General features: G+C 41.5%; 1 protein-coding gene across 3 annotated transcripts in view; it reads right to left on the bottom strand.

The window, feature by feature from the left end:
- Positions 1 to 9724: 9724 nt before the first annotated feature.
- Positions 9725 to 15880, bottom strand: part of LOC125750481 (delta-sarcoglycan-like) — a 78942-nt gene continuing 72786 nt past the window's right edge. Inside the window, exons 8-9 of one of the 3 annotated variants that reach the window (XM_049028343.1) lie at positions 10403 to 10489; positions 9725 to 9907 (exon numbers count right to left, since the gene is read on the bottom strand). In XM_049028343.1, coding sequence (XP_048884300.1) covers positions 9752 to 9907; positions 10403 to 10489 — 243 coding nt within the window. In that variant the 3' untranslated portion in view covers positions 9725 to 9751. Of the gene's footprint in view, positions 9908 to 10402; positions 10490 to 12028; positions 13880 to 15880 lie in introns of those variants that run through there. The other 2 variants (XM_049028341.1, XM_049028342.1) reach the window with 2 other exon arrangements.

Here is a 15880-nt window from a genome sequence, read left to right as displayed (position 1 = left end):
GGACAGTACCAATTACAGCTGGGGGGTGTCTCAGCTCTGGACAGCAGTCGATATTATTTTATCACAGTCGCTCCTTGAGGAATCGCACTTTGAAAGTTGTTCGATGTGTATGAAGGGCTTGAGTGCAGTGATGCAGATGGTGGCAACGGATGGGGGCTCAGTGCAGTGCCGGCTGCCTTCCCGTTCTCGTCTAGCCCATACGACAGAGGCGGCCTCAAGGGTGACAGGAAAGGAGGCGCAATAGAAACCAGCCGTATTGGTTATTCATGCAATAAATCTTCATTGGGAGGTGCGTAAACCCTGAAGGGATCAAAATTTTCAGTATGTACCTCCCCAGGATAAGAAAGGTTAAAAAGATACCAGGTGAGGTGTTGTGCCTAACTGCCTGCAGTGTGTGAGACCTGCACTGGACTGACATCACGTCCGGAGTGACCCCCAGCCTTGTGCCTAACTGTCTTCAGTGTGTGTGTGACCTGCAGTGGACTGACATCACATCCAGAGTGACCCCCAGCCTTGTGCCTAACTGCCTGCAGTGTGTGTGTGAATTGCACTGGACTGACATCACGTCCGGAGTGACCCCCAGCCTTGTGCCTAACTGCCTGCAGTGTGTGTGTGAATTGCACTGGACTGACATCACGTCCGGAGTGACCCCCAGCCTTGTGCCTAACTGCCTTCAGTGTGTGTGTGACCTGCACTGGACTGACATCACGTCCGGAGTGACCCCCAGCCTTGTGCCTAACTGCCTGCAGTGTGTGTGTGACCTGCAGTGGGCTGACGTCACGTCCGGAGTGACTGATTGGGGATGGGGGGCATGAAAGCTTTTGTTGCCACACTGTCAGAAAGAAATGCCAATTTGTACCTCTGAGGGTACAGGTACTTGTCACTGGGGCTGAACCCTCAAGGGTCTGCCAATTATACCCCAGCTGTAGGTAAATGTACCTCTTAATGTACAGAAATGGACTTTGAGGAACATTTTTGTACTATTTGGGCAGACATTAATGTTGTCTGTACCTCGGGGTACAAAACTGCACCTGAGCTATACCCTTTTTTTCTGTGGTTTTGCTGGCCAGATGAATTTTACCTCCCTACATATTCATCAGCCCCCCAGGTATGACAGATACCCAGTCCAGTCCTACAGGATCCTGTCCAGGATTCCAACGTAGCTGAAAGCGACTGACATAGATAAAAAGAATCAATATACATATATATCTGACATATATATTTGATTGTTGACCACTGTCATTTTTTAAATGTCTGTTTATTCAGTTTCATTTTCATTTGAACAATGCTGCTATGAAAACCACTCCTGCCTACTGTACAAATTAAAATGTATTCACTTCATGACAGCACAGTACCGGAGAATCTGAAATCGGTCCACAGCCTAAATCGGACAACATGGTTCTCTTCATCTTTAAAATACTACTATTATTATATTATACTTCATAGATTAACTCTTTCACACTCTTAATTATGTTACTAAGACAAGTGACCTGACATGTGCCTTTTGGGGTCAATTTGACCTCAGGGTAGGTGTGAGAGTTAAACTGTACTTTTTGATAAACACAGATAAAGCTAAGTTTGGAGGATTCTTGCTATTTTTATTGTCCTCTTTTGCATATATTTACAATGTTAAATTATGTTCTTTTTATGAACAAATATACACTTACTACCCAGATAAACAGATTTATACATTTTCCTTATCTGCCTAGGAATGCTATGACAGGACCGTACACACATGTACAAATTCAAATATGATTTTTTTTTCTGAAACTGGAATCCATAGATAAGAACACTGTGTGGCTTTTAGAATTCGGGTGTCATGTGTGGCAGATTTTAGGAACAGATTTAAGATGCTCAGTGTGAGCTTATGAGTCTGACAGGAGACTCAATCCCTCAAACTCCCCTGTAATCCCTCAAAGTGCAGTGCCTTATCAAACTGCAGCAGACCGCTGTATGGCCGTTTGCAAGATGGCAGTGATTTCATGATGCAGGAAATGCAGAAACTCTCTGAAACCCACATAGTTTATAATAGGCAGCATGAAACACACCTACAGTATCCACATCAGTCATGGCTTCTTTAATCTGCCTCATAATTAAAACACAAACATGGTTTGAAACCACTGTACACATACATAGAGACAAACACATGCCATAAATCAGTTTTTCCCAATCCGGTCCTCAGTGACCCGTAGCCTATCCATGTTTTTTGCTCCCTCCCACCTCTGGAAAAAACATGGACTGTCTGTAGCTCCCCGAGGTTCAGATTGGGAAACACTGCTATAGACAGCAACAGCTCCAGTTGGGTCACTAATGGCTACATTTGGGTCGACTCCCTCAGCAGTCAAAAAGTAAGTTCTCTCAGATGCAGAGGCGGACAGTTCAGGTCCAGAAAGTAAAAATCCAGACCAAGATTTTGTTTCAAGCAACAGTTGAGTACTCTGTGGCTGTGACTCTTTGTACTCAACCAGTTGGTTGAAACAAATTCTTGGTCTGAATTTTTACTTTCTGGACCTGAACTGTCCACCACTGCTCAGACATATTGTGCCAATTGTCTGCCTGACGCTTCTCACCTACTGCAGTGCTGCAGTGGCTGGAGCTTGGCTGAACCTGGCATGAACCTGCTGGACCACACAATCCCTCATCACGTCCCCCGTGTTCAAAGAGCCTCACACTTATATTTTACAACCATTGTTAGTGTTCAATGACTGACGTAGGCTGTCTATTAATAAATATAAGAATTTACTTGAAAATTGCTTATGGTGGAATGTCTTAAATGCCATGATAACATGGTCTACAGTAAGCAAATATATAATAATATCTGTGTTTACAATGACTGCTGGTCACATACCATTTGTCTTGTTATAATGTTTTGCTGCACAGTTGGGGCATTTATTGAATAGACTTGACAAATTTCTTTTATTGATTTAAAAAAATAAAAATAAACGTGGTTTATTGATTTGGGCCTTAACTTTAATGGCATGTTTTATAACCACAATCATTATTTTATTGTTTATTGTATTTAACTGTACTATCTGTTATATTTTAAATTGCTGACAAGCACAAAAAGAATATAAACATCCATTTTCCAAACCACTTATCCTACTGGGTCGCGGGGGGTCCGGAGCCTATCCTGGAAGCAATGGGCATGAGGCAGGGAACAACCCAGGATGGGGGGCCAGCCCATCACAGGACACACTCACACACCATTCACTCTCACACCTATGGGCAATTTAGCAAGTCCAATTAGCCTCAGCATGATTTTGGACTGTGGGGGGAAAACCGTAGGAAACCCCGCGACGCTATGTCTTGTTTTTGTTATCGCCTTGTTCCTGGGAAAGGCTCATGATCCTGCCTTGTTTCTGGGAAAGGCTCAGGACCCTGCCTTGTTTCTGGGAAAGGCTCAGGACCCTGCCTTGTTCCTGGGAAAGGCTCACGATCCCGCCTTGTTTCTGGGAAAGGCTCATGGCCCTGCCTTGTTTCTGGGAAAGGCTCAGGACCCTGCCTTGTTTCTGGGAAAGGCTCATGACCCTGCCTTTTTTTCTGGGAAATACTCACGATCCTGCCTTGTTTCTGGAAAAGGCTCACGATCCTGCCTTGTTCCTGGGAAAGGCTCACGATCCTGCCTTGTTTCTGGGGAAGGCTCAAGACCCTGCCTTGTTTCTGGGAAAGGCTCAGGACCCTGCCTTGTTTCTGGGAAAGGCTCATGACCCTGCCTTGTTTCTGGGAAAGACTCACGATCCTGCCTTGTTTCTGGGAAAGGCTCACGATCCTGCCTTGTTCCTGGGAAAGGCTCACGGTCCTGCCTTGTTTCTGGGGAAGGCTCAAGACCCTGCCTTGTTTCTGGGAAAGACTCAGGACCCTGCCTTGCTTCTGAGAAAAGCTCAGGACCCTGCCTTGTTTCTGGGAAAGGCTCAGGACCCTGCCTTGCTTCTGGGAAAGGCTCATGACCCTGCCTTGTTTCTGGGAAAGGCTCATGACCCTGCCTTGTTTCTGGGAAAGGCTCAGGACCCTGCCTTGTTTCTGGGAAAGGCTCAGGACCCTGCCTTGTTCCTGGGAAAGACTCAGGATCCCACCTTGTTCCTGGGAAAGGCTCACGATCCTGCCTTGCTTCTGGGAAAAGCTCAGGACCCTGCCTTGCTTCTGGGAAAGACTCACGATCCTGCCTTGTTTCTGGGAAAGGCTCACGATCCTGCCTTGTTTCTGGGAAAGGCTCAGGACCCTGCCTTGTTTCTGGGAAAGACTCAGGATCCCACCTTGTTCCTGGGAAAGGCTCACGATCCTGCCTTGCTTCTGGGAAAAGCTCAGGACCCTGCCTTGCTTCTGGGAAAGACTCACGATCCTGCCTTGTTCCTGGGAAAGGCTCACGATCCCGCCTTGTTCCTGGGAAAGGCTCATGATCCTGCCTTGTTCCTGGGAAAGGCTCAGGGCCCTGCCTTGTTCCTGGGAAAGGCTCAGGACCCTGCCTTGTTCCTGGGAAAGGCTCACGATCCCGCCTTGTTCCTGGGAAAGGCTCATGATCCTGCCTTGTTTCTAGGAAAGGCTCAAGACCCTGCCTTGTTTCTGGGAAAGGTTCACAACCCTACCTAGGATGAGTGGATAAAGAAGATGGACAGCTAGGAAGCAATTAAACGGGAATCACATAAGAATTAGCCGCAGTGCTATGTTTCTTCTCAGTCATATGTAAACTCCCATTATTTTATAGGGGTCATGTTTCACAGAGCCTTCATTTTTTAATCAATAATAATATTGCTGCAGGCATTCAGAAAGCCAGTCTAATAGGGCCAAAAGCTGCCCCTATTTTTATTGTCCCATGCAATCATTAAAAGAAGAAAAATAAACCTTGAATAATCGCGAAATGCTACTTAGATAAATCATAAAAAGTGGCCCCTACTCACACAGGGATGCCAGTATTTGGCCCTTCACAGTGAATAATTGCCCGGGCTAGATGATTAATAAAAACTGGGATTAAATACAAAACACAGTATCTCCAAAAAAAGGAAAAAAACAAAGAAAAACAGAAGCACATTCTGACTGTACGTTACCCGAGTAAAATTAGAGACGGCTTAGGTGCCATGCAGCCTGCATGCTGTCTCCCCATACAGTATTCAGAATGTCTTTATTCGGTGCGAATCAGTCTTTTAAATGCAAGTCAGAGAGGATCTGAAAGGAAATCAATATATTAGTTCATGACTTGTTTTCTTTATCAGTCCATTGCTTCATTACTCATTATTCCTCTTGGCACTAATGCTAAACTCCATCATTTGTATTATGGTCAAACTGCCCAAATTTATGTGTAGATTCTGGACAGTTTATGTATGTTCCACATATATTTAATTGTCAATAAGCACATTTTTATGCATAAAGTTTTATACACGACAGAATGACTTTATACATTCACAGAATGACTTTTCTGGATCAGACTTTGGCAACATCTGAGGTGCATGTACCAAACAGTTAGAAACGCATTTAACAGCGTGTGTCAGGGAGACTAGGAAAATCAGTAACATAATGCGATCATGCAGCTGCTAACTAATCTTGAATGCAAATAATCTAAAAATATGCACCCTGTGATTGTCTTTCCTTCCCCAATGATCATACTATCAGATATTAAAAGATGCAAATACTCCTATGCAAAATATAATTTTGTGTATATTAAGTATGTACATTGTGCCATTAGAATTTCTCTAATTACAGATATTATATATATATATATATATATATATATATATATATATATATATATATATATATATATATATATATATATATACTTTAATGCAGTTCACAAATGTGCAACTAAATTCATACATACTGTACATAGTATACATAGCTTAAACAATAAATGTAATACATTGTAATCAGTTGTTATTGACATATGTCTGTATGTACTGTGAATATTGTGAATATCTTGTTTATTTTGCATTTTGCAATCTTTTAAAATGTTCTTTCATTTAGGAGTAATTATCTTTATTCTGACAAACAAAAGCATTACTCTGCTTCTTATCTCAGATCATTCTTGAGACCATCACATACACACAGCTGTTTTATTCATGTAACCATAACACAAGGTCCAATACTTTAACAAGTCAAAAACAAATTATGTTACTCTGCAATAGTCTGGTTACCAATGAGAATTATGCTTTGAGCTGTTTATCTGGACAGTAAGTATACGGATTTGCTCAGACAAAAACGCTAATATTAGAATACAATAAAAAAATAACAAGAAACATTTTGGATGCTCCAGGTTCCCAAAAGCTCTCCTTGAAGGCACATCAGTTATTTATATATATACTATAGATACATATATAGTTATACATAACTAACTAACTAAGTCTAAGCAAATGGACCCCATTGGTAATATGTTGGTAATTAAACATACATTAAACATGTGCATTGATGATGTGTAACACAGTTATGTCTGACATAAACAAACATATTTCAAGTACAAATATGACCAGGATGTTACTTTGCATACTTTTGTTGGCAGACACAGAACATACATTTGAGGAAAGAAAAGAAAATCCTTTTATGTGTCAATATATAAAAGTTAAAGTAAGAAAAATGTATCTTAAGCTTAAACTCCTCCATTTTGTTTACTTGTAACCAACTGACTGGAGATAAACATTCGGACAGCAGTTACTGCAGTCATTTGTATGCTAATGTAGGTGACATTGTACATCTATTCGTTATTTCAAATTTGAAGTATGGTTCTGGATCATAGGCTCGCGTTTGGGATATAATATTTACTCAGTGATGTGCAGACATCCCGTCTGGGACGCGTCCCGGCTTTGTTCCCTATGCAGCCGGGGGTTCATGACCCAGACCAGGTTAGAAGATAAGGGATACATGATATTGGTAAAAGTGGTTTGGGTGTCATGAAAAGCACTGTATAAATGTAGTGTTCATTCATTCATTCATTCATTATGTACACACACACACATATGTGTATAGCCCTGCAATGGGCTGGCCCCCCATCCTGGGTTGTTCCCTGCCTCGTGCCCATTGCTTCCGGGATAGGCCCCCCGCGACCCAGTAGGATAAGCGGTTTGGAAAATGGATGGATGGATATATATATGTATATATATGGTCTATTACACATACCTGTATTCATAAACTATTGCACAAACTATGCGAATATTTGGGTATATCACCAATGCAATTCTGTTTCATTTCGAAGTGATCACATTTGGATAAATTTTCTGTATATGTGTGTGTGTGTGTGTGTGTGTGTGTGTGTGTGTGTGTGTGTGTGTGTGGGGGGGGGGGGGGGGATAGGTGCTGTGTTGACTCTAAGCACTTACTATGTGAAAAATGTTTGCTTTGGCCTGGGACCTGATTTGGTTTTGCTTGTTTCTCCGAGGTGCATATATTTGATCATGCCTTTCTGGAAATTTCCATGATTTTTTATTATTTTATTTTTATTTCCCTGGCAGTCCCAGATCCAGAGAGGAAACGTAACAAATATTCAAATGCATCACACTTTTAGTATCCATAACTTTTTCAATAAGTACTTCCTATATGAATCTAACTTAGGCAGGAGATATGAATGGCTTGGCTTTACTTGAGCTAATAGCTTTAAATATGGTGATTCCTTAGAATCCCTAGCATATATGAATCAGTCATTGAGAGCCCTGGGAGGAGGCAGCGTTGGCTGTAGGCCAGATTGGTTTGGCCCAGTACCAAGGTCAATTAAGCATGTATAAATTGTGACTGACAGTAAGATTGTGTTACGTCCTTGAATTTTAGTCATAATAACCACCGATAAAAGGACACATGTGAGTGTGTAATGATGGTGACAATGTGTGACTTTAGGAGAGTAATATAATCACAGAGATTCGGCCTTCCCCCATGCGTGCCCACGGAGGAAGTGGAAGTGTCGGAGGAAGACGGAGCACGTGTGTTTTTAGACCATAATTTATTTGACTGCAAATGTTGCTGAAAGAATAGCGAAAGCTGAAATATGTTGCATTTGAATTACTTTTCAGCCCTGTGAGATTAAGACTGGTACCCAGTGCTCTGGCTAAAATGCTAATGTTTTAGCGATTTGTCAGTCAAATGAGCACCTCGTTGGGCCATCTGAGGTTATCCTCATGAGGAAGATCAAAGAGGACTAATAAAAATAGGACACATACAACAGCTTTACTCAGAAGCCAGTGTTCGGAGTGCAAAGCTCTGCTTCGTTTATTACACTGATGCTTCATAAACTGCTGCTCTGTTACTGCATGTTGGCCATGTGGATCCTGCTCAATGCTTTATACAATAACAGTATGGACTGGCATGGACTATTCTATATTTTAATGTCAGGCTACTTTGCAGTCTGTAGTATGATCAGCTGTTAGCTATTTGAGTTTTTGTTATTTCAGTTTTTTTTGTTTTGTGTATGTGAAGTGCAGATACTAGGGAAGTGCATAAAGTGACCTTACTTGAGAATTCAGCATTAATCCAGTGGTATGAAAAAAGACCAAATATATTTATTAGAGCATGTGTGCCCCAGCTGACCTTTTTGCACATGAGGATTCTTTGCATTTCCATTGTTAGGACTCAGGAAAGTCAATTATGTGCTTCTTTATGCCAGAGGTGCATTGAAATAGGGCACCGACTTAGTGTCCACCTTTCCGAAGAGAGCAGTTAAAATCTGTACTGTCACAGTACAAGTAGCTTACAGAGTGAGAACCAAGATAAAACTTGCAAACTGGAACTTATGCAAACTGTGTAAACACTGTGCACAATATACTGTAACACTTTACGTTCAGTGCACCTTCATAATGCATTCACAATGCATTTATAGAACATGCATAAGCAGCATGCAAGTACACCGTAACATCCTAACATCCTTAACAGCTTTAATATACATTAATAACAAACATTACATGATTATTCAATTATAATGTTTGTTATTATTATATAATGTTTGTTATTAATGTATATTACAGCTGTTAAGGGATGCTAGGATGTAAAGGTATACATACATGATGTTTATGGATGTTTTCTGAATACTTAATGACTACATTATGAAGGTGTACTGAACGTTTTATGAATGCAATACAAAAGCATTATGAAGGTGCAGTTAATGTAAAGTGTTACTGTATGTTTTTATAGCATGGGGAGGGAACAGCAGTTCATGTGTAAGTGCACCGGCAATCTCTCAGTATGTGTGTAATGACACATTGTTAACTTCAAGGACATAATACAAAGCAATGTTGTTTTCAAGGAAAATACTGACATGATCCGCCTGCGCAGTTGTAGCTGTTCAGTCCATACAAACTTATGTCAGTAAGACATTTTCACATAATTTGACCAACTGTCATTTACAATGAATGCAAAAATAAAGAGATTTACCTGAATTACCTGTTACAAAAGCACTTTTTTATTCTAGTTTATCCACTCATCGATGTTCTGTTAGTAAAAAAATATGAAAAATGCCTATTGTCAAAGGAACAAAAACATTTTTGGATTTTCAATGAATTCTCGCCTCTGATTGGAAGTTAAGTGAAAACATTTAACTGAAAAGTAATTCATCATCACATTCTTCTGTGGTCACTGTTTCAATGGGGTGATGTCTTCTGGGTTGACACTATAAATATGTGCACTAGACACAAATAGAAGGACACGTTACATTTACATGCATTTAAACTCTTAGTATGATTTTTGGCTTGAATACTATGTAATGTGTGAACAATAAAACAGGTGAACAAAACTAATTGTGATTTGTTAATAATAACTGAGACCCCACTTTGCTGGCTTCCATGTGTCACTGTAGCGCCTTTTCTCTTCTCTCTGTTCTCTCATCCGGCATGTCGTGCAGCTGAAGTCGCTGGTGAGTGTCTGTCTTCTGCATGGGTACCTCTTCTCCGTCCTCACAGGCCATTACTTCTGTTAGATGTATCAGGGAGACATGTCCGTGCGGCTGAATAGAAAAGGTGCTTTATAGTGAAATGGGAGTCAAAGTGATCACCAATATGGCATTATTATCCCCCTTTAAGGTGATCACAATATAACAGTGCTACCCAGTCCGGGTCTCGGGGACCCGCAGACCGTCCACGTTTTACCAGGACCTGGGAGGGAGCAAAAATGTGGACTTTCTGGCAGAGAACTGGGAGGGAGCAAAAATGTGGAATGTTTGTGGGTCCCTGAAGACCGGCCTGGGAAACACTGTCCTATTGTGTTTCTGGTACTGAAACTTCAAGTAGAATTAGAAAGCTGTCACTCACAGTGTCTCTTCTCTCTCCACTTGCCACCAAATTCGGTCTATATATCAATGGGGAGAGAGCTTACTGGGGGAATGTGGGGACACCTTGTCCATCTTCCTGTCTTTTTATAGGCAGATGCTAGAGTTAATGTGGCAGGTGGAGCCGGAGCCGGCCTGTGATAAGTATAGCTTGCCGTTGGGACACACGCACACCTCAAACACAGTCTGCCTGCTGCCTGTTGCTGAGGCCTTCCCTTGGGGCAGTCTGGGAAACTTGATCTTCCTGGCATCAAGCGTTATCTGGAAATGAAAAAGATGAGTAAGCGAACAAGCTTATTTATTTCACTCCTCTATTTTCATTATTTATTTATTAAAATGTGCTACTACAAATCATCAATGATTTGCATTATATACTTAGTACACTTTATTAAAAAGAAGGAAAATAACTCAAACAGTTTATATGTATCATACTCTGCTAGCTTAGTAAAACTTGCAAATTTATTGGTTTCATAACAAAAATCATTTGTTTGTAAAAATATGTATCGTATTAGTACAATCAGTAGTTTTAAATAAAACAATCATTTCAAGTAGTAATAAATTGCAACCTAAATTATAGTTCTTAAAGAGCTGTTCTAAGTTGAAAAGTTAACTGACATGCAGTCATTTGAGTGCTTCTTAATTAACCCTTTGCAATAACATAAAAAACCAAACATTTGTGTTTAGTATCGCTTTGGGAGGCAAGAACCGAACTGAATGAGTCAGTCAAAAAAATTATGACACTTAATAAGAGGAAAATGTATGTGCAGAAGATATGTGCTGATATGTTAAACATCGTTTGTCAACAAACGTTTGTTCTGAAACTAATACATTTGCAAGATTTTTACTGAATTAAGCAAGCATTCCAGGATGTTCTCTGAATATCATTTTATTTTATAAAAACACTCCTCTCTGCCTGTCTAGTTAGAGCATTAAGCCTTTAATGAATATCGTACAGCTCTGCATCCCGGTCAGGAGGGTTAGAGCCCCTGCAAAATCCATCCATCCATTCATTGTATGAAACAGCTAAGCCTATTCAAAGTCGAAGGGGGTTCGAAGCCAATGAGAACAAGGCAGGGAACAACTCAGAAAGGGGTACCAACCCATCGCAGGGCACACTCACACACTCACACACCACTCACTTACCCACACACACACGCACACACCATGCCCCCCCCTAAACTGCAACATATACTGTTAACCACATTTACTACTGTACAGCTCCACAGCACAGTTGTTATTCATTTATATTAATATAATAAGTACTGTAGCCACCCACTGGCCCAATGATGAATCCACATGGCCAGCATAAGGTACTTAGCGTGCGCAGATCTTTCCTTGCGCCTTCAAGAAAATGTTACTTCGAATGAAACCAAGGTATGTTGAGTTATTTTGATTATTCCTGATCTCTGCTTTTAACTCGCCCTGTCCCCTTTGGAACTCACTTTCAGAAGATCCGTGGGTGCAGCCTGAAACCAGTTTGATCTCAGTTCAAGGATTGCAATGTTCCTGCACATTGTCGGGTCAGCTCCGGAACTGGCACCCGCTCATTATCACTGAATCAACTCTGAGGCTGAAAGGCAGTTTTCAGCACATTTGACGAAATCATCTCGGGGTCTGACGCAGTCCCAATATGTCTGATTGATTCAGCCCTTGAGGCTGCAAGCCAAGAGTCAGCAAGTTCAATCAATGCAGCTCGGGCAAAATCGCAGAATATCCTATTTACTCAACTCAGACGCTGCAAAGCAGTTTATTGGTGTATAATACTGTTTATTCATTCACCTAGATTTTACCCGACAGAAAGTTAGAGCCATTAGATTATGAAGCCCCAAGGTGTTACACTAGTGCTCTTATGTGTACAGATCCAGGCCAGGAACTGCAGTAACATTACAAGCTAGGAATCCAGTACAGATAGCAATTTCGGAAGAGCCAGAAATGATCAAAACAAGGTATTTGCTGTGCAGACATAAGACTCATCGATTACAGTTTAAAGCACAGTACCAAGATCTGTCTAAAGAAGCCACCTCACTACATTCCTATAGCAAGCATGCAAAAAAAATAAAAAATACAACAAATCAGTCATACAAACCTAGCGGAAGATACACATGGTGAATATGAAATTTGTTTGGAGATGTTAATCACACAGGACCATGCAGGAGATGCTGCTACAGAATGACTAGCTGGTTATCTTGTGGACCCTTCCTTAAATCTCAAAGCCAGTGACAGGCATTTCCATAGTGCAGAACAATAAAAGAATATATGGCCAGATGTAAAAAAATTATGTTATTTCTGAATGAAATGTCAAAGGATCAATAAACAGCCAGATTAAATGATTGATAACTGCCCAGCAGTTTAAAATGGGGGTTAGTGTTCCAAAAAGGCAAGATTCTCCTGACTTTCCATATCTTCATGATGATTCAATGTACTGTACAAGTCACACTGAGAATATTCCAGTAAGAAGAAACATGAAGATGTACACCACCTGAATTTTTATTAGACAATGTTTCTCACATAAAAGCGTTATGCAGTGACTTGTGTAGCCTGGGTCAGGAGAAAAGCGAGCCCTAGGAGAGCCGGAGAAGAAAGGAGGAGTTTATGAGCAAAGGGTATGTGAGATGTGGCCGTGGGCCTCTTCTCACGCAGTGGGGGCTGAGATGGGGCCAGTGGATATGCCAGTGAGCGTGTGAGTCAAGTCTCGTCTGAGCCGACCTGACAGTTCCCTCCTGGGCTGAGAAACAGCGCTGACCCGGCGGAGTCGAGAATCGCAGATTTCTGTCGGAGCCAACAACCTTCCAGTATGTAGAAAACAGCTTAATGCTGCATAAAAGCTGTTCGACTCTAAATATGACAACTTCCATGGTCCTGCCAGATGTGAATATGGAAACCAGTATTTGAGAAACAAGCAAAAAGCAATTTGTAGGTCTGCTTGCTATTTGCTATAACCAAGAAAACAGGGTTAAAAGAGGCGTAAAAATGAATGGGACCGTACAGCATTAAATGCAGTGAAGTAACTGATACAGCTGCTATTGAAGAACTCATTTTTTTCTGAGAACTAGTTTGCTGATATTTTTCAATAATGTGAGGTGTTCAACGTCTATAATAGAGCTGCTCAATACAGAGGGGTGTATGTGTGACAGGTAGGATGGAATGTTCATCTTTAGCAGTTTAGGCCTTTGCCATCTTGTTCATTTGACATCCTCTACTGCCCCCGGGAGGACGGGCTCCCCCTTTGGGTCTGGTTAGGGTTAGGGCTTCCTCTACTGCCCCCGGGAGGACGGGCTCCCCCTTTGGGTCTGGTTAGGGTTATGGCTTCCTCTGCTGCCCCCTGGAGGATGGGCTCCCCCTTTGGGTCTGGTTAGGGTTAGGGCTTCCTCTGCTGCCCCCTGGAGGATGGGCTCCCCTTTGGGTCTGGTTAGGGTTAGGGCTTCCTCTGCTGCCCCCTGGAGGATGGGCTCCCCTTTGGGTCTGGTTAGGGTTATGGCTTCCTCTGCTGCCCCCTGGAGGATGGGCTCCCCTTTGGGTCTGGTTAGGGTTAGGGCTTCCTCTGCTGCCCCCTGGAGGAAGGGCTCTTTCTTTGGGTCTGGTTCCTCCTAAGGCTTCTTCCTTCTAGGGATGTTTTCCTTGCCACTGTCACCCTTGCTTGCTCTGTGGGGGCTTTGGGCAGGGATAATGAAAAGTGCTTTGAGATAATGTAATGTGAAAATGCACTATACAAATAAAATTGGAATTTACAATTAACTCCCTGTTAATCTTGACGAAAACCCATTACCCAAGAAAAGTGGAGACTCTGTTTTTCTGAATTAAACATCAATTTAAATAAAATCAACAGCTAAATAAATAAACTGAAATATAAAGAATAAGGTAATAATCATGTGTAATGGGGATTTCTCTTTGTTAATAATAAATCCCAGCACACCGACCCCCCTTTTAAGGAGGACAATCATGTTATCGCATTAACTCTGTCCTGAAACAGATTAGCATACTCACAACATCACCACCTTCTTGGTATTTATGGTTTAGCATCACAGAAAGATTCCACTTTTATAAGGCCTTGCCAAACCATAAAAGTAAAACTTTGGTTCCCACAATTCCATTTAATTTTCATTACAGTTAGACATTGTAACTATTCTTTTGCAGACTGATATACTTCACCATGTAGTTTATCTGAACATAACTTTAACCTACAAAGTGAAAAACTCTTTTTCATGTTCCTCAAACCATTCCTGAACTTTTCTGCAGTGTAGCAGGGCACATTTTCCTGCTGAAAGAGGCTACTGACATCGGGAATATCATTGCCACGAACGGATGTACGTGCTCTGCAATAGTATTCAGGTAGGTGAAACGTGTCAGATTAACATCCACATGAATGCCAGGACCCAAGGTTTCCCAGCAGAAGATTCCCCAGACCATCACACTGCCTCCGCCAGCTTGCCTTCTTCCCAAAGTGCATCCTGGTGCCATCTCTTCCCCAGGTAAACGATGCACACGCACCCAGCCGTCCACATGAGGTACAGTAACAGAAAATGTGACTCATCAGACCAGGCCACCTCCTTCCATTGCTGCATGGTCCAGTTCTGATGCTGACATGCCCATTGTAGGTACTTTTGGCCCTAATAATAAGATTAAAATGCTATTTTGGCATATTAAGATCAATAAAATTAAATTACAGAAAAGATTACAGAAAAGAACAGAAAAGGACCTTTCCTAAACAGTTCCCACAAAGTTGGAAGCATAGAATTGTCCGAAATATCTTAGTAAACATATAGAAATGCACATTCCTTTGCCCTTTTTATATGAAATTCCAGGCCGTTATGGAGGTGAACTTTATTGTAACTGACCTTAACTTCTTAGTCTCCTGTTCTTCTGCTCTGGCTCATCCAAGACGACGCCTGCAGCTGCCACACCTGCCCTGCAATGCAGCTCCATCCCATCTTACCCGCGTACCTACAGAGCTTCATCTCCTCAACCTCAATGTTTTCCGATGCACTCTCACTACCTCAAAGTGTAAATTCACCACCGTAAGGCGGTAGTCCTCCTCGCTGCACTTCCTACTTTGTGTCAAAGGCCTCAGAACATTAAAGGCATTTTCTTTAAAGCATCAATACCGTCAAAAAAAAATAATGACGGATTCACTATGTTTTTAACCTCTTCACATGATTCACTGATCAGCATAGTTTGTACTTCACTCAGTCAACTTTCCTTTAGTCCATTTATAGCTTTTACTTTAATGAGAGCATCACTTTTGAAAAGGTTTGAGTAATTGAAGTACATTTTGTTCCTGTATAAAATTTGTTAATATTTTAGCGAGTATAATTTTCATTTAGCATTAACTTTTGAGCAGTACAGCGGAAACAAGTTGTTTCCTTCATTTGTTAAAAACCAAAATTTGTCTAGGCTGTTGTCAAACAGGCTTTCATAATACGTCTGATACCTCACTAAATTCAAATTGCAACTGTTTGGTTCATGTCTATATTTATTTGAAAATATCCAAGAATGATACTCAGCCGACCCGGGTTCGAGTCTCCGCCTGGGTTATATGCGTGCGGAGTTTGCATGTTCTCCCCATGTCATCGTGGGGTTTCCTCCGGGTACTCCGGTTTCCCCCCACAGTCCAAAAACATGCTGAGGCTAATTGGAGTTACTAAATTGCCCGTA

Source organism: Brienomyrus brachyistius, chromosome 10 (assembly GCF_023856365.1).
Source record: "Brienomyrus brachyistius isolate T26 chromosome 10, BBRACH_0.4, whole genome shotgun sequence".
Classification (NCBI taxonomy): domain Eukaryota; kingdom Metazoa; phylum Chordata; class Actinopteri; order Osteoglossiformes; family Mormyridae; genus Brienomyrus; species Brienomyrus brachyistius.
Note: the sequence above shows the minus strand (reverse complement) of the source record. Positions and strands in the feature narration are given on the sequence as shown.